Below are 25,827 nucleotides of genomic sequence, written 5' to 3'. Positions count from 1 at the left end.
TTGATGCCTAATATATCGGAGAAAGGTTTGTTTTATTCATCAAAGTGAAAATTAATCTTAAATTGATGTGTTGATAATTTAGATAATAAAAATATGATAAACATCAATGGCTTTGTAGCGATATGTTAAAATCAGGAAAAATGGAATTGTTAAAATTAGAAAGAATCAACGAGAAATATGAAAGTAATTGTTATCAAGTAACGCTGATATACTTTCAAAGAATCGCAGAGGATTCAACGTCCGTATTTAACCTACTTCTTCGATATCGACCGTACAATGAGTGAAAGAACGTAAAAAATCCACGTGTGTTCTAATTGAATGTGAGAAGGCATTTCGATGGCTATAGCTGAGTTCTCACGAGCCGTAATAAGCGCTGTAAATCTCTTAATCCACTCTTTCATTGTGCCTTTTATTTTCTAGCAGCGAAGCCAATTCCACGACTAGAAAATCAATTCACTGCTTTTTATTCTTTCCTTTAGGAATACCTGAATCTTTTTCTCCTTCTTGTATAATAGAACTATCGGATCGGTGTACACATAAATTATTTCTACTTTTCTCGGTGATCCACAAATTCACAATTTATGAGAATCTACAATTCGAACGTTACTTTCGTAATATTTTCTTTGATATAACTTATGAACAAAATTATTCGTGTGTTTAAAAAGAATAAGTCTTGCCAGCACTCGACACGCCAGTATTACAACGAATTCCTCTTTAATATAAAATAAAATTTCTAAATATCTATTCGTGCAACAAATTCCTTAAAACACCCCATAAGAAGTAGAAACTGTACGGTGGTGGGCAAAAGAAAGTTCGAAGATATCATAACTTATCAGACAAGTATCAAGTTTCACCTTGCTTTTTTATCCATAACTCTAATAAATAAATTTATTTTTATCTTTATTATATATTATAAGGTGAGAAATTACGAACAAAAAAGCAGAAACGTACAGGTATTCATTAACGTTTCTAAGGTTCAGAGGAGAATTGCAACTGGTCGTAGCTTTTCCATCCGCTTGTCTCCTGGATCTCTCTCACATCCTCTTTCACGTGCAATATCGAAACAGGTATTCCAATGTTTCGCGGGAGATATCATCTACGCTCGGTGCACACACGGCCTGGCAAAAAGTAGCGTTTTCCATTTCACTTTACGTTCGCCACGATGCGAACGTCATCGAGGCGACGATGCTCGACGTTGTCTTCGCGCATCAATTTACTTTCCTCGAAGGTCGTTGCATAAATCGGCGGCCAGAATTTTTTCCATATCTATTCAGGCTTTCCCTGAGTTCCACTACAAAATAGAGCGGAGAGAACGCGACGCACTCGAAGATACGCATCATACACCGAACTATTTGTATTGTACGAATCATCCGAGGTTTATTACTATGATTGCCCACTTTTTCTTCCAATCTTGCATCGCTATATTGGAATACGAAATTTAGTGGTGGGCGTTTGAATCTTAATTTCGAATTGATTTGAAATTTTTCTAAGTCTTAAAATTCAATGTCTGCTCATATGTGTAAATCTGAGAAAAAGTGAGAGTTACTATTTTCTTCTTGTCTCGTTGAATTCGGTTCTAAAAAAGTTACAGTTCATTCTCTTTGAAATCGACGATTAAAAATTTAAATTTAATATCGACTTCTGGCATTAATATCGCGTTTATTCTCGACCTATCTATTAGTCATGGATGCGAATTTGGTCAGTGATAAATTGATTCGCTCTTTAATGGGTGAAATAAATGGAAAAATTGTGCAAAATAGAAGAAAGCTTCTGGTTTCGCGTTGCAACAGAAATAACGAATTATACGAAAATTTCGCTTCCTTGTGAGATTTGTAAATGAATAATCGATTTGATTGTCCGATGGATTATTTTAATTTTACAAGGAGAAAGTAGTAAGGTCAATGTTAACATGAAATATATTCAAGAATGGTTCACTTTTTTTAACGTTTTTATTACGGTTCAAAAAGTGATTTCGTGTTATAAAATGCAAAATACGGAGTTCGAAGAATCATGCTGATTTGTTAATTAAAAAAAGATAAGGGAAGTAACGTTGCATAATGTTAAGTATAAATACAATTACTTCGAGTAATAGCTCTATTTAAAGGTTCACAAAGACGTCCGGCAGATAAATAGTTTAAATACTCTAGAAACCAGTTTGGTTTCGTTAAAAATCACTCCATCACCGACTATCACTTTCGTACTCTCTAGAAGTACTCTTACTTGATGCTGCAACCTACAAAACCTCTCTAATCCAACTGACCGATTACTTTATGTAACATGAACACGTGATCGGAAATCGCTTTGCTGCAATAGTGTTCATCCGAAGAATCTGCATTCTTGAGATATTTGTAAAAATGAATTGTAGGTTCTGTTAGATTAGCGACGACTTTTAAGCGACAAATTAACACAAAGCGTTTGCGCGAGCTACAAGAGAAATTAAACGCGCAAAAGCGACGGCAAACGGCTCGTCAGCATCGAAAGAAAGTTATTTATAAAATTCCATCGCGTAGCAAAATCAATATCGCTAATAAAGATGTTGTCACTGCTAAATGATTGAACGACTCGTGATTTTCTAGCTTGAATTTTCTATCTCTGGAGAATTAAACGCTTAAAATAAAATGAAATTAAATCGCGAAGAAAGTACTTTTTTTTTAGTTGCGTCATTCATCCAACTAATCAACGGAATCATTCCTCAGGCGAAATAAAATTAACTTTAAAAATGGAGAATAGTTTCGAGAAAACTATCGCTGTGAAAGTAGAACGCTCTTGTATCTTCGTCGACTGTCAATAAAAAAAAAAAAAAGAAAAAGAAAAAAAAATAAAAGAAATGGAAAAGAAAGAAGGGATCACAGACTTCGATAAATGTAGAAGCAACCGTGTTCGGTAGAATCGCATCAATAGAGACACGCTTAGAACGTCGTCCCGCGATTAAAGATAAAGGCGAATCAAATTGGTTAAACCGTTTCGACTCAAAGGCAATCACGTCGTAACTAAAAACGTATGCGACCATTGACAAACAGTCGACGATCGGTGAAACCGAATAGGAATCTCGACATTGACATTCTCGATGGGGTTGATCGGCTGGAAGAGCAGCGGCAAAGTGAGCGGAGAGAACGATAGCGTTCGGATAGATTTCGAATGGCATCCCGCTTTTAATCGTAAACCGATCTAACACTATTTACTCTCGTGCGAAAGAAAGTGATCTTTAATCGATACCGCACCTATTCGATAGTTCAAAGACTGCTCGAGCTAGGATTTCACCGCAGAATTTCGCTTCGATTCGAACAATTCAAGTTTTACTGTTGCAAGTTACAGGTTGGTGGTTTATATGGGTAGACGACATAGAAGGTGAGTGTCCTCTTTCATTTGCATCTTTTTACATAAAAGCGATTTTGACCTTGTACGACCTTGTACAATCTTGACTCTGAGTTTGATAACGATAGTAATTAACATTACGTAATTGACAAACATTTTTTACAGGAAATTACAGGGTAAACGTAATGACGATCATTGGAATTTCTTTATTAAGTCACTCGTTTTCTTTAACGTCAGGTATACTAAATTACCCTTATTATTCTCTATAAGATCGTTTACAATTACAATCGATTACCACAGTGCAAAGAGAGAGATAGGCAAACCGTCTTGCGATCAAAGCCAAACACGGAAACAATAGATTGTAAAACAGCTTTCGCTTTCAGAAATGTTTCTTCGTCCAGCGAATTCCCATCAACTTCTCTACAATGACAGAGTAAAAGTGGCATAGGAATCTTCAAAGACTCGCGAGTTCGTAGCATCAGAAGCACCAGCATGGTAGCATCATACCAACGGAACATATTGAACAGAAAGTTTGTTCAAACATATATGCGTACTCTTTCAAACTCTCCTGTATGTACATACATATATATTACAAATGAAGTAACTTAAACTTTTCTATTATGTAGCTGTATCACACTACCCATTACTTTTACTATTTCTTTTCTATCTTTACTGTTATCTATATTGCTTATCTTATATTACACATCTACGTTTTTCTATAATTCCTCCCTAATTGTCCATTAATCTTCATTAACTGCCTTAGTCAAGTACCCATACGAATCCCCAGAAATCACAAACCAGGAAGTATTCTCGCAATTAAAGTTCAGTACGATCCAGAAGATCGCTGAAGATCATCGCGCAACCTTGCTATCATTGCACGATGATTACGCGCATGATGGCTCCGTTCCTGGATAATTAACGAGCTGATTTATGCGCGCTGGTCGCTTTAATGACCGGCTGTTGCCAGGGAACGAAATAGAAAGTGGCGAGATATACACGAAAAGAGCCGGCGGAAAAGGGAACACCAGGGAGAGAAGATGGACGAGGACGCGACGCAGGGACAAGAGGAGAGATCGAATATTCGCACGAGACTCTGCACTCGAGGTAACTTCAGTATACCCTTTCACTTCTTCCATTTTCGTGTTCCGGTCTTCAGAGAGATTCCCCTGACGGGAGAATTGGAAATTCTACCCTGTGTCGTTTGTACGTTGCCACTTTTCAGATCGCTCTAGGATCTTTCTTTGTCGATGTTACTGCAAGAAGAACGATCGAACAGATTTTCACAGAAGCATCGATTAATAGCAAAACTACCAGAATAGTAAAAATAACTTTTTTCGTTCGAGTTTCATAGATTTATAAAATTTCCCGGGGAAATTTGAACGATCTTATTTAAAATATAAAATTACATACGTATCAAATTTCATGTGATTTTCATTTTGATTTGTCTGGTACGAAGTTTGTACTTTAGCCGCCGGCAATTCTTCCGGGTAAAACTACGTGATTGTGGATCGACGAAGAAAGTTAAGAATGGAGAAATTTTGGGGTCGATGGGTTTATTGGACTAGAATTCGACTGTGTTTCTGTACTCTGCTATGTATTTTCCACAACGCAGACAAAAGATTGCTCTGTATGCAAAAATAAGTGGGGAAATAAAAATAAAGATATTTCATTTAAGTTACTCTTGAGTCATCTGTGTATATTACGAAACATTAGCAGAAGTGGACAAGTACTCGATGTTTAAAATATTCAACTTTATTGCTAATAAAAGTTTATTGAATTTCAAGGAAATATCTGAGCATCCCTTTAGAAAACTTTCTTCTTTCACTTTACATAATCGCTGGCATTTTGTTAGACGAACACCGTCAAAAACTTTCAACGACGTTAATTCAATTCGTTGGTTTAATCATCGATCAGTTAGGCGAATGAATGCACATTCGTTGCAGCGCCTGAATGAGTCAGCTTGCTGATATTCCCTCGTCATTTCCATTTCAAATAGAAACTGCACGTGTTCCGGTAAATTTACCGGAAAGAAAAATTTCGCTTTCCCACGAAATGCAAAGTGGCCGTGATGATGACGCGAAAAATGAACGTAGAACAACGATTTACGACAGTGAAATAATTACACGTAGTTTGTTTCCGCTTTTCCAATAGCGTTTAGAGAAGAACATGGTCCTTGTCATTTCGTTCAACCTGTACTCTCTTGTCTTCCTGTTTTCTTTCAGACAACTGTACTTGATGAACAACTATTTATTTGTTCTTGTCAAGCTCTTAAGTAGCTATGTCGCGGCAGAATTTATGCTGACGTGCTCTATCGTAAAGTAGCAAAGCTTAGAATTAATATGACTTTCCTGATACTTTCTTGGTGGATATGCTATTACAACGTTCTAAGAAAATGTTAAGAAAGTAACTTAATAATTTAACGAATAGTTTAAGGTAAATAATCTCAATGATTTTCGTGAATTAAATAAAGTATCCATCGGCTTCCGATCTTTTGAGAAATGAAAATAAATCGTGAAATTTATTAATAAATTTAGGATATGATTAAGATCGATCAAAAATCTTTGAAATATTTCTGAAAAGTTTTGCATTTTACTGATTCATGCCCGGGTCAAGTTCTGCTTATGCTTCGTGAACTTTGATACTTGATCGAAAGCTTCTAAGGCTACGGTTCTTTAATATTTTTAATCAAAATTTTTTCCCGATTTTCACGTCAAATTTAACTTAGGACTCGGAAGATCGTCCTTAATTTTTCTTTGTAACAAAGAAAAGATGTTCAAAATTTAATATACCAAAATTTAAGATACCACGAACAACACGATCAATTCATGAAAAGATCGCTTCGCAGTTCTTTATCTTTCTTCAAAGTCTAAATTCAAACGAAAAATATAATTCTTTCTCACGAGAAAGGACAACGGGATAAAGAAAATTTTCGAGAATTTGTACAAACCCTGATCCCATTTACAATACTACCGTGCAACGCAACATCCGTGGAAAACTGAAATCGTGAAAGAATCATGAATAAAGTGGAAGGCCAGCTCGTTGACCTTTCAGCTTACACGCAAACTCGTCCGGAATAATAAAGTGTCTTCCCAGAAATCGAGAGGATCGGGCGACAGGCAAGGTGGAGGCGGTGAGTTGAAAAGATCAAGAGGATCTCGCATCCTCGCGCGATAGAGCGACTTTCTCGACTTTCGAACGTTCAGCCGGTCATCGGACCTCGGAGTGAAAGTAAACGAGGAAGATGTGGTCCTCGCGACCGTGGCATTCGATCGTTGTTTTATTCGTGTTCGAGGCTACCAGCCGATCGTTTCATTCGTCTCGATCACTGGACCGTGACACTGTGTCGAGCCTGTTTCACGTTTGCCTGTAGTTGTTTCGATAGTTTTCATAGAATTTTAAAACAATACTTGAACTTGATAAAGTAACCCTGCTACGTTCTTCTCATCTTCAATTCGGCTTCTTCACGTTGCTCCATGTTCTTTCTTATAATTAAAAAATGTATAATTAATGTTAAGTTTGAAGAACGTTTGGAAGCGCGAAATTTTACGTCAGAGATCTCTTTTAAAATATTAAAAATCTGCTAAAACGAAGTTAAGAGTGAGATTGAGACGTGAAAATTTCAAGGTCGTAATAGAATTACGTAAGAAAGATATTTGACGATTCATACAGTTTGAAACTTTATCGAATGATAGTTTGCCCGTGTGAAGAACTTGTATGATCATGTAGCAATGAAATCGACAAGTTCACAAAAAGTGGAGTCGGTCAGTTTTGCTTCTGGGAATCCCAATTACAGCAATAAAGGAAAGTAGACTATGTATTTCACTTTTACTGGAATTTTACGATCACTTTTTCAGTGATCTCCTTCCGTTTTTGGGAAAAGAAAGAACATCCGATTTTATTCGTATATGTACAAGGTGTGTATGTATGTCATAGTGGAAGAATTGTTGTTCACAAGTTATTGTTCTTCGTGAATCGATTTAATGATGTCAAATGTCGAGTATCTAAACGCTAAAAGAGATGTTAATAAAATTATAATAATTCTAAGCTATGTAATAATATTAATTCTAACGTTAAGAGCATAAAAATAAGAATCTTTGTCATTCCTCGCCCTCCGATATGTACAATTCAAACGATTCGTCATTCGAGTATATGTCTGCTACAAAAGATACAGAATGTAACTTGTAATTTTCGAGCAACTTTCCAGATGAAGCGAATAAAAGAAAAATTTACTTTCACCGATGTCCGAGGAACATATTAGAAGCCATACGAGAATTGCGCTACGATACAAGTTGTAAACTTTCTTGCATTTCATTTACCTGTGCTATTATATTCGAAATCATTAATAAATTTAGACATTCACATTTATAACAAATAAATTATTAAATTTCTTTAAACATCCACAGATCGAAGTATAAAGATACACATTGACAATTACAACTCTCGAGACATTTTCTGGTCAGTGAACCTAATCTCCTCGGTACCCGATGCAGTTCAAACGCCACGACGATCTTGTAAAATTCCTGCAAAACTGAAATCAAGAGAATCATTTCGCAGAATTTCAAGGTTTCTCCGTATCCTCCGCACTCGTAACCTAATTGCACATGGGTCCGTGCATTCGTCCTCCATGCATGTCATTGTATTATACTTAGTGGAAACGATGAAGCGAGATGCTCAAGTTCATCCTCCACGCACATTGTTCTCGCATTGTTCCTCCATTGTAATTTAGAGAGTAACAAATTATGTATCTCCGGAATCTACCTCTCAGGTTCTAAATTATTCAAAATTCTTTGAATATGTAACACAAAGAAAGAGATAATTGAACCAACATCGTACAATCCTAAACGTGGCCTCAAACTCCTTATCCCTTCCAATACATCTTCCAATACATATTTTCAACGAAACGTACAAACTTTAACGCGAACCCGATCTCATCGTCTCGCTGTATCTCTTCCACCAACAATACCCGTAAAAATACCTAAATTAACGAAACAACCCTAATCTATCTAACCATGAACCGCCTGCGTGGGCGCCGGGAGCACCACGTTCATCGGAACAGGGAACGTATGATAAGGAGAACTCTGAATAGGCATGTTCCTAAAATCAACTGGCGGTTCCATAGTGTCCTCCTTAACGTCGTAACCTTGCTTCGGCTGAGCAAAATTCATTGACCAGCCATGAAAACCAGGTGTTGTAGAGCCACCCGTCGAGTAACTCGCGCTAACCTGTTGATTTTGATAACTGTTTCCCAAAGTTGTAGCCGCGTTGGATAAAAACTGTGGCCAGGATTTGGTCATCTCTTGGAGCTTTTGTTGATATTCGCCTAAAGCTATCGTATCTCTCAACACGATTCCCTCTTTGCTGCCACCGATAGTGGCCGATGGAACGCCAGCTGGTAACAGAACGCCACCTTGCGGCTGAGAAACGATGTTCTTGTAGAGATCGGTAGCCTTCTGCTGGAGCAGGAGTATCTGATCCTTGTTCGTGGCGGCGCCGAGGTCGATCGGATTGTTCGTAACGAGGTCCTTCTCGATGGATCTCGAAGAGTAGAATCTCTTGCGGTCACTTTGCTTCTCGTTGTAGTTCAAGGCTGTCTCTGCATCCGGGAAGAAGGTCTCTGGCTGCGAAGATTCGTACGACGAAGGTGAATACTGGGCGTCGGATGAGGAGAACGGTGGCGACGAATATTCCGATTCCGACGTGTACTTGTGCTCTTGGGAGCTTGGATTCCTGCGGTGAATGTAATGGTTAAAGAATGTCAGTGAAATAGCGACGGTGTTAGGAACGTCGAAGGCAGCTAAACGCTGTTCTGCTTTCGAATGATTTGTGGTAAGTAGTTAGAGTGCGTGTGACCAGTGAAAGTGCGTGAAAGAATGCGTAATTGTTTAACGATGTTCGATCAGTCCTAATCGTGTAACTGTAGAGGCAATGATTGTTTAGAAAAAAACACGAGAAAGTCATCTATTTTTATCTTTATCGAAGATCTATTGAATTTTCGTGTAGAAACTTAGAAAACAAAGGTGACAGGTATTTATGAAAACAGCTACAAATATCCTTGATAAATCATTGGATTCACGCGAAACAAGATGACGAACACGCTAAACACAATGTTTTCAAAAATAGCAAAGTTGTTCCTAGAAGAACTGACCACAGCTTTCGTAATCTGAATATTTTATAGATACAGAAAATAAAATACTGTCTCTTATGAATATTATAGAATCTTCTAAAATGCAATTTTTATATTGGAATTAACTTTCATTCGTGAATACATATTATACTTAATTCTGCAAGTTGTAATAAAGTAAATGAAACGGTTGGCCTGAGATTGTGAATGCTGTTCTACTGGCCGCAGTAGAATGTACCGCCAGTAGTCGGGCACGATCGGGCGGTACCGTCTATTTTACTGAGAATTCAAACTTGAAACTAATATATCCTGTGTATTTTGATATCTAGATGCCAGTAAGTCAATATTAATTCATAATTTTAATGTAATCCAATTAGTTGCAACACTACTCTTCATTTATTATTGGAGAATGCAAATTAATCAGAAATACAAATTAACTATGTATATTTGACAACATATATTTCTCCTTATTCGTCTCGCCTTTTGTGAAAGAATTCTAGAAACTAGGGCGTTCCTTTCCTGGCAACGTCTTTTTCTCTGCGCTCGAACCATAACGTTAAATAATACGAACAAGCAAATATGGATTCGCAACATGGACCACAAATACTTTTCTGCAAATACTTGGTAACACGTTTTTACGATTTTTATAATTCTATTACCTCCAACGCGTTTCAGTCTTACTATTATTATTAACTTTATCTTCTTCTTTTCTACTTATATTTCTCGACAAACGAATCCCCATCATTGAAACGAAGAAATAAATAAATAAATGAATGAATACATGAATAGATAAATAAACATACGAAAGAAGGGTGCGAAATGAAAACTTGTCCTATCCTTAAATACAGCGTTCTCACCTTTCACGACCAAACGAGACGCTACCCTTAATCTGATCGTAAGGGATGTAACCCTTTCCGTAAGAAACTGCATGACTGATGCCCTTGCCATAAGGAATGTTCACGTGGTTCACATGTTCGTAGCCTTGATCGAAGTCATCTCCTCCATGAGGAAACGGTGAACTTTTATACACAGATTTCTTCGAGTGATAGTGTACGGGAGGACCATGATACTTGTGATAATGAACTTCGCTGGCGTACGATTTTCTGGAACGCGGTAGAGAAGATTGCCACGATGGTGGTCCCATGCGCCTGGTTTGCTGTGGGATCATCAGCAACACCCTGTTGCTGTGAAATGAAAAATATTTAATAAAAAATGTAAAAATCTGCGCTCTAATAATTATGGTCTATGGGAAGGTTTGTAAGTTGTGTCGTGCTATAAAGAGTTCGAGCTCGACACGGTCTGGTAACGAGAGTTATACTTTAGTCACGAGAATACTTACGCGGACTGGACGAGTAGAGGTTCGCTGATCGTCAGCACGAGAATGCAGAAAGCCTGTAGTAAACATAGATCGAAGATTAATGGATTGAACGAGTTGAATTACGTACAATGACTGGCTGCAGTCAAACTGTGATTTTATTGAAGATAAAGATTTGTTGCGTATACATAGTACAAAATACAATGATACTAAGGTTTTTCAAAAATTATTTTCAATTACAGGATAGAATTGTAGGGTAGAAGAGTAGAGATAGGATTGTTGGAAGAGAAATTTTTGGCAAAACGCGTTTAAGAAAAATTAATCGCTGTTCTGTGGATGGACAACTAATATGCTTGATCATGCGATCTACGACGCAAGGATAGCGGAGCGTGTAATAAGAACTAAAAGCTTCCATGTAAAAGTACGGAGGCGTGTGCTGATCTTGATTGATGTTTTAACCTACATCGAAGCCAATGTAAAATCAATCTGTTCTATAGTACTAAACATTTTATTTATACTACTTAGCCACAATCTAAAATCACTTAATTCTATATAAATCATGAAAACTGGAAAAAGTTCAAAATCTCAAAATCCAAATATTTAAGCCCGATGAATATAGCGATTCGCAATTGAAAGTACGGTAATCAGATACTTTCTGGCAGGAGACGAGCCACTCGTCACTTTAATTTGTATTCTTAAGAACAAAAAAGAATATTTAGCCCATTTTTTACCGAGAAATTAAAAAGATCTATAATACTGAAATATAAATAAAAACAAACACTACAAAAGCAGTACAAATATACCGGTGAAATACAGAGATCTTATTCCTATTGAAGCTTCAGACTAGAAAGACTCAAATTGTAACTATCTAACACAATCCAACAAAACAAAACCAACCTTCGCAAACCACCCCTTACCATTCTAAATATTACTCGAATCTCTCCTCATACCTTATTCCCTCACCATAACTCTACAACCTAATGCCAAATTGTTTCTATTAATTAAATCACCAATAATCAAGATCCACTTACCGAATACTTCATGTTGCAGGTTTGCCGAAAAAACCTGCCGAATCAAAGAAAAACCTCAAACTCGTGGTCGTATCGATAATAAATCCCAACGCGAGGGTACAACGACGTGTAAAGTGTCCGCGTAGTTATCTTGCAACTAATCGAAATACAAACGACGTGCTCCGTATGCTCCAACCGGTGCGGACAAATTGCGGAAGGTCCGTCCAGGACTGTTCTCTTTTATACAAGATAAAAAGAGCATAATCGCCGGTGGACTCACGACCGCCTCCCACCGACTGGCTCCAGCCCTGGAAAGAGATCGCGCGTCCGGCTGTGGGATCTCCACGAGGATGAAAACGGATTGGGTAGCCGAGGCTTGGCGTGCCGATACGAAACGGACAGTCGAGCACGCCGACGACGGGGTATTTTTCTTTCGGGGGAAATCGACGCTTTCTTCTCTCCTAGGCGTTCACCCGGCCCAAGGCGCGAGTAAAACGCGACTCCACGAGTGTTAAGTCATGCAACCGCGCCCCATCGATACCGACGTGCTTTCCAAAACGCGACCAACAAGAACGAGACCGTCGTTCCACATTTTCGAGAATAACGCGCACTTGCGCAGCGAATGTGAGAATACGTCTGTTGATTCAGGGTCGTGGCGAGGAAAACGTGGGTGTAGGATCGTGGGAAGCTTGGATTAGATTAGCTGGATAGCCTTGAACTTTTGTATTTACAGTGACAGGCAAAAGAAAGTTTAGCATTGGCACTCTTATTGGAATTTGACGCTATAGAATTGATATTTTATCTTATAGAATTATGATGCTTTTCGAATCACATATACCTTGAACTTTCTTTTCTCCGTTACTACTAGTTTGATTAAAATTTGTTTAAGAATAAAGTTTCTCGAATTACTCAAATGCCATTGTGAAACTGTACTCGTCGTATACGTTCGATATCCCTATCGTGTTTCAAACGGAGGACGCTCGTCCTCGCACTTTAGACGATATATTAAAGTAGTTCATCCCTATGCTGGTCAAAGCGAAAAGGAGAATAAAAAAAGAAATCTGCTACGTTCGCAGAGCGTCCGACACTGACTCGTGATGGATGAAATATCATCAGTCGCTCGTGCGTTCCTTCGCGTCACCATTAGAAAGCTTTTCACTTAATTTATTTCCCTTTTTATATCGCGTTATATACTTTCCAGCTTTGTTACTTTTAGGCTTTTAAGAAAAAACAGACGTCTTTCTATTTCCAATTATTTATCACTCAAATTCTCGAAATTTGCACAACATTTTTCAATTATATTTAACAGGAAATAGATAAACGAGTGAAAGCGATCACGTTGAAAGTTCAGCCTCGTAGATGGTCGTTTTTCGATAAAATATTTCCAATCATCTTGAAAAATCGATGAAATCATGATCATATGTTTCGCAAGGAAAAACGTGTATCAACTTGTAATCTAGTTCAAAAACAAATTCGTCGAGAGTGAAAGATGATGGAAAGTAATTCTTGACAATTAGTTAACATCTGTTAGATACAACTAAAGTTTGGAAAAGTGTATAACAAGATTTACGCGTGCTTATCATTCGTAGATAATGCGGTAACAGAGAAACCTTACGGATAAGTAATCTCCGTTTAGGAGCTGTAACGATCGCTTTCTAATCATCCCCCACGACGTTCTTCTAACACGACTATTCCGAGCTTGGGTAAAATCTCGATGGTAAATACTGAAAGTCTGATCGCAAGATTTCGCAATGTTTATTACTTCATTTTTACTTTAGCAAATTAAAACAAAAAAAAAAAATTTAGCGTGAAAAGCAATTCTATTCCATAGAATCTTTTGGGATCGCTCGAAGGGCGCTCGAAGAATTTACAAAGAAAAGAAAACTTTCTTCCGCGCTTATATTAAACCAATCGAACGACACTATTCGCGTTACGAGTTCAACGACTTCAATTATAAAAACACAAAGAAAAAGAAAATAAATTGCATTTGATCGTATGCGATCGCAATTTAACGAACACGAAAGTGGAGAATCATCGGCTAGAATTGTTCGTTCCAAAATTACTCCATAGCTAGATACAAATTTCGCGGTGAGAGTAACGCTGCTTGCAACAGAGAAATCTAAGAAATCTAAGAAATCGTTGCGCTATAAAATATACATACCTACAAATACAGACGCGATCCTTCCACAAATACCGTAAGGATCGTGGTAGCGTGGAACGCGAAATTGCCATCGATCTTGGCGAATTCCATCGGGCGAAATATTTTATCGCTTCGCGGATGACCGCTTAACGATCGAACGAAGATCAAGGTCCTCGAGGCCGATACTATCGCTTTCTATCGGTCTGGACGAACGATCGACTCGGACAGAGTTATTAGAAATCCAATAAAAGTAACAACGCTGCTTAAAGAGCTCACTGTGAGTCAGAGGGGGAAGAACTTCCTGGTTTCACACGGTGTGGTACGACAAGCGTATTATTACTTGCAGGTTTCGCTTGAATTTTATGCTTAATTACGGTTTATTACGTCAAGAAAAACGGAACAGGGAGGAAACAAGGAAATTGTGAATAGAGTAGAATCTAAACTCTGTGAAACACTGAAGGAAGTTTTGTCACTGGACAAGTGGCGTATAATTGGTAGATTTTTAATTCTAAATTATCTACCGATTGCGTGGTAATTTCCTTGCAAAATATTTCTCTTTCATTTCTTGGTTACTGGTAGCAAAATTTAGGGTGTTTATTTTGTTTGATATTGATATTTATATCAAAATTGACTTTCTTACAATGCTCTACTTGATTCGCAGGATTTTCGTTCTCGAAAATTGTATAAAATAATCGATCATAAATTGTTCTAGCTTGTCGTTGATTGTTAATTGATCGTTTATTGAAACCTGAAGGTCTGCAACGTGCACACTGGTTCTTAATATACTTGACTATTTACAAAGAGGAAACGAGAAGAAAATGCAAGTAGACATTGAGTAATCGTTTCATCCGAAAACCATTTTGTGAATTTCGGTTCGTGATCATTCCTCGTATCGCTATAATTTTCTTCTTTGTACTATCATTATTTATTATTATTCTGTTCACGGAGTTCTCAAATTGCACTTCACACTTTCTCTGTTTTTCTGACACAGAAGCTACTTAAAACGAACAACTTTACATTGTATAATACAATAGTTACTATGGTCATAGTCAAGTAAAGACGCTATAGTCGGGAACTTTTTTGAAACTTCCCATGCAAACGAACAGAAAATTACGATTTTGCTGCCAATGCTTCCTAAACAAACCCCTGTACCCTCAAATCACTGAACACTATTTTCCACCATCTTTCGTCATTTGTAAAATTTTCGTCAGCCATCAAGATATCACCGATCCTATCGAACCCATATTCACGCCCATGCTTAACTCACCTGGCTAGAATGAAATTCCTCGAGTAGAGAGTTCACTGTCACGGTTTCGCGATCCGCGTTAAAAAAGGGTAACGCGTTGCTCGTTTTTGTTTTCGCCCGGTCTATCGTTGGAATGCACGCGCAATTCGGTCCAGCCGAGTATGCACGTTTTACAAGGCGAGGCGATCGGTTTCCCTTTCTCCTATAGTCTGGCGTATGGTACACACGATCCTAGAACGATGGATCGTCTTACGGCCACGATTTCTATGGATCTTCCCTCTGGATCCTCTTGGACGATTGAACGGATCGGTTTCGTGAAAGGGTACACCTCGATTCTGGTGAAACGATGCCATCGCAGAGAATAGAAATCACGAGTAGTTCGGGGAAGGAGATTCTTTTCTCCTGTCTACAATGCATTTGCCTTTCAATCTCGGTATACAGTATAGATTTTAGTTTAGTTCACATTGTCGATAGATAGAACTCGATAGAATTCTTGAAATGACGGAAAAGAATTAGTGGCAGTATATTGGCAGTACATTTAAGCAATTAGGATTTAATGAGAGATTCTGTATATCGTTAAACATTAATTAATAAATAGCTTGTTTCGTTAACAAAATTGAGGAATTTAAAAGTGAACAAATTTAAATACTAGTTAAAATTTAATAAAGGATCATGCTGTCTATACGAGTTCGCTATATTAGTTGCGCTAGCTGTATGGTACATTTCCTGCCTCAAACTTATTCACGCGATAGACATCACCTCGGTACAGGATCAAGTTTAAGATCAAGTTTACAATATATTACAACGAATACCAGCTAAATTGCCATCGTAATAACACTACGACACGAGACGTGTACACGTAATATTTCGAAAGGCGTCACAGCTCCTACTCGATAATTTACGATGACACGTCTCTCATCAACTTAACCAGCTAAGCCACGCAATGTGTTCTTGAACACGCGCCGCGTTTTATACGTTCACAGGAGGATAAAGAACGGCAAAGAATCAGATGTCTTTCATTAATCGTTCTACCGGCCAAAGAGTCGTCTATGAAAATTCAATTTTAAACGAAACGTTAAACGCTTGCATCTTATTTCGCCAAACGCAGAACATTCGAATGTTTGACACTAAACGTCCGAGCTTCAGATTTGATTCTTATTATGCAAATACATAGAAAGTATCGTCTAAGTGAAGTCTGGTCTGACGTTAATTAAGCTGCTAATTAACTGCATTAAACTGCTGTATAGAATAAGATTAAACAAAGAATAATTCTGACGTCGAAAACCTAACGATCCTACTGAGTCGTTGAATCTAACGTCTTTAATCCAACTTTCGAAAGCTTCATACAATTTGATACAACTGACACGTAGCTAGGATGTTAATTGCAGATGCGATTAATTGCAGACTGATATCTGGAAATAGGACGATGCTTTCGACACGATCTTGAACAGCAGTGAGTGAAACGGTGGCCGTAACGAGCAAAGATTATCGCAAGCAATTGCATTATGACGACGGATGGTTCGCTGACCCAACGTTCCTTCGATCTGTTAAAAACGAAATCGATAAGCAGGTTTCACTTTGATGACGCGATGGTGTTTCCTGCAGCATTGTTCAACACGCTCACTGCGCGTGTCTATACCTTTACTATAGACGTACTTACCAAAGCGACTTCTAAACTCGAATACTTCGAAATTTGGAAAAAACGAAAGAAATGAAAAAAAAAGCTTCAAATTCTAGGACATAGATCCTTTCAGAATTCAGGGCCTTAGATTCTAGGACCATATTATATAATATCACGTTATATGCAACGAAACTAAAGAAATGATAAGTTCAAAAGCTAAAATACTTGATCGAAATCAAATTCTCAAAATCTTCACTTACATCGCTGTGATTTTCAGTCCGCCTAAGCGAAACCCGACAAACTGCACCCCAAAGTTCAGTCGAAACTCGTCTAGAAAACTTCTCCAGTTTACCAAAATCTCCATCAAAATCCCACAAACTAACGTTGAAGAGAGAAAAAATTATCCAACTCAAAGAGAAGTCAAAGAAACGATTTCTACGAATCTTGGAAAACGTCGAAAAAACATTTCTCGCGTAACCCAAACCGCGCGTCCGTCTGATCGTGACCATCCGTAACCACTGCTCGCGATTGTGTCTAATAGCAACTGCGCGTAAAAAGCGACAAACAGAAACATCGTCCTAGGCGTCGATATCGTCGTTCCCAGACGCCAGAGACGAGTGAAACGAACCGCGAGAGCACCCACCTCGTATTACGAAGCTGATCTTGATCTTGGCCGTTCACCCGGCCAAGTCCAGCTTTCATTAAAAAGACCACAGAACAAGAGTATAACGGTGGCGATAGAGAAGAAGAGAGCGAGGAGAAGAAAGGAGAGGAGTAGATTGGAACAGATCGGAACGGATCGGAACGTGTAACTCTACTATGAAAAAGAGGAAACGAACAAAACGATGAGATCGAGGTGAAGGGTAAGCTAGCAGGTGGAGGGGCTGCTCTGGTCCTCCGCTTTTTGCCACGGCTTCTCTATTAGCCGGCACCTTTCACGTGCACCGGCTTTACGGCTGCGAAAGATTCCCTTTCATTCTTATCCAACTCCAATCACGTACATGTATAAAAGCGGCGAGCGTGTGCACGACCAACAGCAGATCAAAACCGCGGTTGAAACCGCCAACTGTATCGCGAGGAAGGAACCGGTAGTTGGCTTCTGTAGACTTTGTCGAGCGTTGTCTACTTGATACTTCTTTGTCTGCTTATACTCCAGAGCTGATTATTTTACGATTAAACAAACGAAACAGGTGCTCGAGGGCGCAACACGATGATCAAGCTCGCGGTAAGTTCACCGTAGGGTGGATCTTCAGTATCGTTAGAATCTTGTGCCCTTTTTTCGATTTGGATAGTAACGGATAGTACTTTGTTTTTTTTTTTTTTTTTTTTTAAGACGTATTTTTACTATGGAAAAATTCCTGGTAGTAGAGAATTTTTGCTAAATTTATCCTAATCTAAGCTTTTCTGAATTATCTACACGAGCATAGCAATTTTCACGGTTAATGTTGTCGATTGTTGATCTTGCATTTTGATACACTCGCGTTGCATCGGAGAAAATATCTTCTTAATATTATCGATAAACAAGCGAGAAAATTCTCCCGTTAGTATCCAGTTCAGTTTGGAAGAATTACTGTTATATATGGTAATTGTCAATCAGAAGTTCCAACAACTTGACACATTGCAAATTGCCAGATCGCTTTAGACAAATTTCACGCAATCGAGTTTCTATATGCAAATATCGTCATTTCATACAGTAATACTGCAGAAAGACGTTTGCAACAACCTGAATTCACTGAAATTTCTCTCGATTTCGAAACTCTTGAAAACTTTGCATGTTTGTAGTAGCATTCTAAGACGCCGGTACTAATTGAATTGCCTTTTTTTTTGCAGGCCGTCTTTGTGGTTGCCTCGTTGCTCCACTTGGCTTCAGCAGGAGGACAGCACGGTGGACAGTAAGTTTGCTTTATCCCTATAGAAAATAGCGTACACGAACGTTAAATCGTTCTATAGTCACGCGGAAATACATGCGTCTGTAAATCACTATAAATTGGAATACGTTTAACGAACCGTGACTCGACCCACGCGTATCGACTTTCTCCACGGTTCTTTGCTTATCGACGGTCAATTTTCCTCGACAACCAACGAACGTAAAAGAGACTGGTCGAACGAATTCATTCTTCCCCATTGAACGACTCAGGAAGTCGATGTTTCCGAGCTATTACTCGCATAATCGTCCGTATCGAGGCGACATTCGAATTAGCAGTCTGCGACCGAGACTAATTGAATAGTAGCTAGTTTCTGAACAAATATTTTGATGTTTACTTAATTTTGTAAAATTACGGTATAACTGATTAAAACGTATTTTACATTTGACTCTGGTAAATGCTCTTAATTAAGAATAACAAAGACAAAGAATGAACGCGTCCGTGATGTTCGTCTTACTGGAACCGTTTATTTTTACCGAATCACTCGGGCTAGTTCGTAGAAACTAACCATTTTCTTGATTCCATGACACGAGCAGACTCTGAAATTCTCCTTAATGGACTTTTAATAACATCGCTTTAACCATCAGTTTAAAGAATCTTCCTGGAACCATCAGGATCAAGAAATTGGAAACCGACGTCGCTTTCCACAAAGATCCACCATTTCTACCGAAAGAATATAAATTTTAGTCATTTAAACGATACTGCCAAATAATTCTTTTGAAGCCACTATTAAGCGCAAAGAATGGAAAACCATCGTCTCTTTCGTTAAAATCTGCCATTAAAAAGAATACGAACAGACAAAACGATACAAATCTAATCATCCTAAAAACATTTTCAGCGACCATGTGGTAATTCACGTGCCCTACAAGATCAAGACGATCCATCACACGCACACCATCACGAAACACATCCACCATGGCGGTGGAGGTGGTGACAAGTACGAAGTTCTAGGCTACACCGTGGGTCATCCGATAGATTTGGGAGGTCACGGCGGCGGTGGTGGTTACGGTGGTGATATCGGAGGCGGCCACGATTTGGGCGGCGGTGGCGACTTCGGTGGTGGCCACGTCGAATACAGCAGCGGTGGAGGCGGTGGAGGTGGTGGTCACATCGAATATAGCGGTGGCGACATTGGCGGAGGATACGGTGGCGGTGGATTCGGTGGCGGCCATGGAGGAGGTCTCGAAGGTGGATACGGAGGAGGTGGTCTCAGTGGTGGAGGCCACGAAGACTGGGGCGGCCATTAACCAGTGGCTCGCGCTAATTTTGGGAGGAATACGGTAGTTTTCTTTGCAAAAGTTCGATTGGTTGTTCGAAACGCGCTTTTGACTCGAATTTTATTTTATTTGGTACTTGGTTAGGATACGAGTATCTTTTCTTTTATTTTATCGCATTTGAGAGAAGAAGAAAATCAATTTGTTAAGTCTTTTTAAGCTTTAGCTTTAGTTACCGGGCACTGGTGACGTGTTTATAATTTTCTAAAATGTGGAATATGTTCGATTTGAAAGGAAGCTTCCATTTTCGAGAAGCTTCTGTTAGAATGTATGAAATATCGAAGAAGTCGAGACACCGCGCTTCAAAAAACCATCAAGCACCTCCCCATCGCACGACACTTTCACCTCTTCACGTTTAAGGGAGATAGTTCTGAAGAGATAGATATTTCTTCCGAGAGATTTTATATCTTTTATTACTGTTATTTTTGTTTCTTGACTGGTGTTCTTCGGGGAGTGCTGATCGACACTTTATCGCCCTGCCTCTTACCTCTCGTCCTAGTCTCTCATCAATCTGTTGTCACATCGTTCGTACTGTTAATGTAAATATTTGTTACTCATTTATTTGTTTGTAATATTGTTTTATCTATTGTCTACCGCGACACGAATGATCTATGTATAGTTACGTCGCGAGAAAGTTAATTAAATTGCGTGTGTACCTGAAATATCGCTATCCTTTTATTTCCTGTGTTACTTATTATTTATTACAACTATACAACGACCAAAACTTACAAACAGAAATTAGAACAAACGTCCAGAAACCACGTATCTACAAAATCACATTACACGTACATGCGTCTGCACATTTAACAGAATACCGTTCCAACGTTCTACGATTTACTATCGTTTTTCGTTCCTCGACTGGAATTCGTCGGTGTTTTGTGGATCCTTTTCCTAGATCTTCGACGATGATCGCGTTTATCCCTGGTATTCTCGTATTCTACATCATCAACCAAATATCTACCAGCGTCCGTTTTGGTTTCGAACTCCTCTTTAAACCCATCGTTCTCGATATCACCCTGTTCTTCGTGTTGATCATCGTGAAACTTGTGCGTCTGACCAGATCGAACGTGTCCAGTTATCGTTTCTAAACCCTTTTTGTATCCCTCTTCGTAATTATAACTGAGAGACTCGGTATTTGGGGGTATATCATTCACGTCCTCGTGAACCGCGTAAGTATCTTCGCCATGATCCTTCAAGTCATTATCTTCCACGTAAGACGGCGGATGATAAGAATCCTTGTGATGGTCGTACACAGGAAAATACTTTTGTCTGTCTTGTTTGTGATTCTTCGGCCATTTCTCGTTCAATTTCTCTTCGTGATCCTTGTGATAGTTCTCGTGATCAAGTTCCTCCTCGTGCTCGTCCTTCAAATCGTGATGACGCCCGTACTTCCACGAACTCCAACTCGCGTGGTGAGTCCTGTGATTCTTGTGAGTTTTCGGCTTCTTCGGCGTTGGCACGTGAACATGGAAGAGAACGGTCCTCGTGTGCGTGTGGTGGTTGATCAGATCTGGCACGAGAATCTTCAGGTGTACACTGCAAATAAGCGAAAGGGAATGAGCGCGACTGCTGTGAAAACGAGAGTACAAGCCTCGTGAACAGACGCTCGTCTTCGTCGGAGAAAGCGGGGTACGCTGACTGTGCGATTGTTCGATCTCGAACATTCAACGATCTTAATAAATCTTTTGCTGCGGTTTTCATAGTTACTTACTGCTTGGAGTATACTCCGTAGATCTCGATTTGGTTTAGTAGAAGAAGGCATAGGTATTTGAAGATCTGCTGGGGAAAGAAGAAACGGCGAATAATGTTATTAAGACGTAAAAATTACAATGCTGTTACGTGAATTATGTAAATCTTCTTTTGTAGAATGAAGAATATTTAAGACATAGGATATTTGGAATATATAATATAGAATATAGAATATATATTTGAAAAATAGAATATAGAACAAAATGAATGACGGTATTCCACGGTGACACGTTATTCGAAAGAAGCAATTACAGAACTATAAAATTCGGCGGTAATTTTATCAAAAATTTTCAAAATTCTAACACCAAATATTCGCACAGAATTCTATATACAACACCACTGTAATCACTAATTCTTTCATTACCATGGTTTCTATCAAAGAGGATAAGCGTCGAACGTCAGGATCAACGTTTCAACATCGTTTGACGTCGTAGAGAATGCTCCTCTTTTATATCTCACCCTCTATCGTAACGAGTACAGTGGAACCGCAAAATTGTCATCGAAATTTCACGGACCATCGAGCACTTTCGCCGTCTAGTTGAGATATGCTCCGTCTGCCAATCCGCTTCGAATGACACGCCCTGGAAAAACGTGACCGTGGAAGTTCATTGCCACGCCGGTAATCCGTTGTTGCTTAAGAAACGCGGTCACTGATGCCTGTGATTGCACCGCGGTCGCTTCTTTATCTTTTTCCTTATTTATTAGTTATTTATGAAAGATATACGTTAATGAAAGAAATAGCGAAGAAATATGTTTTTGGAAATAAACTTCTTTATTGATTCTTCATAAATTCTTTATCCTATTATGAATTCTTCGACATTTTTCCTTTGTCGACATAAAAAAGTGACCTTATCTTCTTCGAATATTTAGTTTCCAATTCTTTGTATATTTTCTCTTATTGTGTACAAAGAAATTTGCGAGCTTTTAACGTGAAAATTTACAAAATTTGTTCCCAGCTTAACTTCGTTAAAGACGTAATCATTTGTTATTTAAATAATCTCGTTACACATAGAATACTGTTTGAATATGACTTGTAAACTTTATTAACTACTCGTTGGGTTGTAATTTATATCTATTTGTATTATATTATATATTATATTATCCGCTTATTTCTAATAATGTTTATCGTCCTCTTCTATATCCTCCTTCGTATCTTCGTGATAATGCGGCACGACTTTGTAGATCGTATGCGTGTGCTTTATGTTCTTTACCCGATAGGGGATATGGATGATCACCTTTTTCCTATCACACGAAAACATAAAAGAATTACTATGCATTCTGTCGATATAACTACACTTAATAAAATAATGTTAATTCAAATACTCACGGCTCAGCTGGTTGTTGCAGCAACACCAACAGAACCAGTAAAGCAACGGCATACTAAAACAAAAGAATACAAATTTTACAAATGAAATCCTTCACGAATCGAAACTTAACCCAAACCATTCAGCGGTAAAATTAATTTCATTTTTTACGAATTTCCCAAAGTTTACTAACGATCAGTGCTTATCTTCTCTGAAACTAAATGATTGAACTCGATAGAGTTAATCGGTGTAACTTCTGGCTCAGTTCCTTTAAAAAAAGAATCTACGAAAACAAAATGATGTCTTTTCGTACCAAAAGCTTTGCTCTCATTCTGAGAAAACTCGTCACTTTACACCGCTCTCTTCGAACACGCTTTGAGAAGCAAACACTTTCTGCTCGTGATCGTAACAAATCTAACGTTTATATACATGCAGCTGAAATTAGCGAGGCGAATCAGTCGAAGCATAAAATGTAGCGAGAAACTCCTCCCAACGTGCAGGGATCCCAACCATCGTGTTTTAACGTGCATCTTTTCATTTCTTTGCTTTTCACTAAAGAAGACATCGCTGTTTACACTTGTTATCATGCGAGCCAGCCATGTAACTGGCTGCTATTCCAAAGAATCAACAGATCTGCGTTTGGCACGCGATACGCATCATGGTGTTTGAAATTCTTGCAATTATGTTGAACGAGCTATGATCGCTGCAATTTCTTACTAAAATTAATTTTAATTACAGACTTTATTCCTGTTGCTTTGTCGGCAAACTTGTTGCACACACTTTGTAATTGAAACGATTAAATGAGAATTTGACTGAATTTAAAAAAGATTTTTTAATTGTATGTTAGAGGATGAGAAGATGTGAATTAGGAGAAACTTACCTGTATGACAAACTACAGTATGACGCTATTATTATCTTCAACGAAGTGTAATTTAATTAGAAAATTACAGATCAAAGCAATTATAATAATCTTCTTTTTTTTTTACTAGAGAATATTATAGTGCGATAAAGTCGTTCTTTTCTAGAAATTAATAAACAACAACTATATTACCATTTGAATCTTATTAACGTCTCTATTCAAATATCGAATCACTGAAGAATCACACGTCACGAAACGCAGCAATAATTGCTTCCAAGAAACCAAATAACTACTCGTCTCCAAGCAAAAAAACCTCTGCGGGTGATCAGAGAGTTTCTAACCGCTCAGAAGTGATGGAAGAACTAACCGCATCTAGGAAACAGCGGAATCTACTGCACTTCCTCCGGCCGCACCCAACCGAGAATCAACTGTTCGATTTGTACTGCACGCACGTCCAGTTAACGAGCAGAGATCGTTAATAAGGATGGAAAACAAACACGTAAGAACATACATATAATGTTATTAATTGTAATTATCTCGAGTCTGACTAACTGTTATATCTTTATAGCATTTTTATTACGTTCTCAAACGAACCGTCATTTCGTGATTCTAACGCTTCGAAATTTCTCCATTAATTGAGAGGAATTTGATTGCTTCGAAAATATTTGAAAATAGATGAACGATGTAGATAAATGAACACGGTAAACTTAAAATGTACATTAAGGAAGGAAGATGTAGACATTACACGCTTGACGCGAATGGAGAAACGCTCGAGAACGGCGCGTCATCGCATTAATTATGTATACGAGCTAAACGATTAACGTACTTAATCGAATGTTTTTCGCGATATTTTTGCGTAAGCAGATACATTAATCTTATCTCGTTTTGGACTTTGCTTTCGAACGTAACGAGTCACGACACAGACGTAGCGTCTATCACGATGCGTATCGCGTGCCGATCTAGCGATTAGGTGTCTTAGATAATTAATGCATTACTTTCGCTTTTCTAGCGTCTCGCGAGCAAAGATTATTACGATATATCGAAGAAATATTTGTATAAAATATTCGAGGATCAACGCACGAAGAAAGTGATTTTAAGTAATCTACGATAGCGATTCATCGTTCCAGCATGACCATGAATTAGGCAAAAACAGTCTCGCTTTCGAACAGGTCACGCATAAATTATTTGAATTGAATGCAACCGTGGCTACACCGTGAAAGAATACGCTATTAAGACTGTTAGAAAAGCTTTTCAACGCGTTTAATTAATTTACATGTACAGCTCGCCAATTAAAAGTGAAAATTGTTCGTAACATGAAAAGTGAAAGAAACAAAACCAAATATTTACTTTTATGTAGCGTGTAATTGTTCATGAAATAATCATTGTAACGATCGAAATTAAGATAAGAACTATGGGATAAGGGATAACGCGTGAAACACGTGTGAATTATTACGATTTTTGTACGATTTTATAGGCTCGAAAATTTCTTAGAATGATCATTTCTTTTAGTTTAAGGATGGTTTGAATTTTCCTACGTTTTCCTATTTATAAGTTCTACTCGCTAAACGGATGTACTGTTTAAAACAATCAGAGCACGTTAATTTATCGCGTTCAATATTTCAGGAATTTCACGTTCCAAATAAATCGGAGCAAGCAACAAAAATTTTATAATTCAACCTTAATATCTATCCTGTGCTGTATATTTATGAAAAAAAGACGATTTGCCAATTATTTGAAACAGTACAGCAGTTTCTTAAGACTAATGAGTTTCAATAAATACAAAACAATATCAAAAATTAATTATTCAACATCATTTTAATCAAACAAAAATATATTCGTTCGAGTTACACTTGAGTATCATAAATCAGCCTAGTATACTTGACCAAAGGAAGCATAACAAATGTATATAAATTGAAGATAGTAAAATATCTGCTGTTTCTTCCTTCCT

The 25,827-nt window shown here is 38.1% G+C and overlaps 4 protein-coding genes and 1 long non-coding RNA gene across 7 annotated transcripts; 2 read left to right on the top strand and 3 right to left on the bottom strand.

Moving 5' to 3' along the window:
- Positions 1–6,113: 6,113 nt before the first annotated feature.
- Positions 6,114–13,038, bottom strand: LOC139994215 (uncharacterized). Its single transcript, XM_072016658.1, has 4 exons — positions 11,783–13,038; positions 10,776–10,828; positions 10,294–10,620; positions 6,114–9,042 (listed from the first exon to the last, which is right to left on the bottom strand). Exons 1-4 carry the CDS (start codon positions 11,792–11,794, stop codon positions 8,319–8,321), a joined length of 1,116 nt encoding a protein of 371 aa, XP_071872759.1. The 5' UTR covers positions 11,795–13,038; the 3' UTR covers positions 6,114–8,318.
- A 4,228-nt stretch (positions 13,039–17,266) lies between these two features.
- Positions 17,267–20,629, top strand: LOC139994289 (uncharacterized). Its single transcript, XM_072016797.1, has 3 exons — positions 17,267–17,993; positions 18,599–18,660; positions 19,532–20,629. The coding sequence occupies exons 1-3, from the start codon at positions 17,979–17,981 to the stop codon at positions 19,938–19,940; spliced, it is 486 nt and encodes a 161-aa protein (XP_071872898.1). The 5' UTR covers positions 17,267–17,978; the 3' UTR covers positions 19,941–20,629.
- On the bottom strand, positions 20,619–22,334 carry LOC139994244 (uncharacterized). Of its 2 annotated transcripts, none has more exons than XM_072016701.1 (3): positions 22,081–22,334; positions 21,679–21,746; positions 20,619–21,503 (listed from the first exon to the last, which is right to left on the bottom strand). In XM_072016701.1, exons 1-3 carry the CDS (start codon positions 22,081–22,083, stop codon positions 20,795–20,797), a joined length of 780 nt encoding a protein of 259 aa, XP_071872802.1. In that variant the 5' UTR covers positions 22,084–22,334; the 3' UTR covers positions 20,619–20,794. The 2 variants fall into 2 exon arrangements, with proteins under 2 accessions (XP_071872802.1, XP_071872811.1); XM_072016710.1 differs by having other exon boundaries at positions 21,679–21,743.
- A 131-nt stretch (positions 22,335–22,465) lies between these two features.
- LOC139994330 (uncharacterized) lies at positions 22,466–24,192 on the bottom strand. Of its 2 annotated transcripts, none has more exons than XM_074112054.1 (3): positions 24,072–24,192; positions 23,044–23,096; positions 22,466–22,958 (listed from the first exon to the last, which is right to left on the bottom strand). In XM_074112054.1, exons 1-3 carry the CDS (start codon positions 24,072–24,074, stop codon positions 22,829–22,831), a joined length of 186 nt encoding a protein of 61 aa, XP_073968155.1. In that variant the 5' UTR covers positions 24,075–24,192; the 3' UTR covers positions 22,466–22,828. The 2 variants fall into 2 exon arrangements, with proteins under 2 accessions (XP_073968155.1, XP_073968153.1); XM_074112052.1 differs by lacking the exon at positions 24,072–24,192 and adding an exon at positions 23,334–24,021.
- Positions 24,193–24,240: 48 nt separating this feature from the next.
- LOC139994337 (uncharacterized) lies at positions 24,241–25,378 on the top strand. Its single transcript, XR_011801615.1, has 3 exons — positions 24,241–24,378; positions 24,448–24,830; positions 24,900–25,378. It is a non-coding gene; the product is annotated as an uncharacterized lncRNA (long non-coding RNA).
- The last annotated feature ends 449 nt before the right edge of the window (positions 25,379–25,827 follow it).

Source organism: Bombus fervidus, chromosome 2 (genome assembly GCF_041682495.2).
Source record: "Bombus fervidus isolate BK054 chromosome 2, iyBomFerv1, whole genome shotgun sequence".
NCBI classification, from domain to species: domain Eukaryota; kingdom Metazoa; phylum Arthropoda; class Insecta; order Hymenoptera; family Apidae; genus Bombus; species Bombus fervidus.
This window is presented reverse-complemented; position numbering and strand designations above follow the sequence as displayed.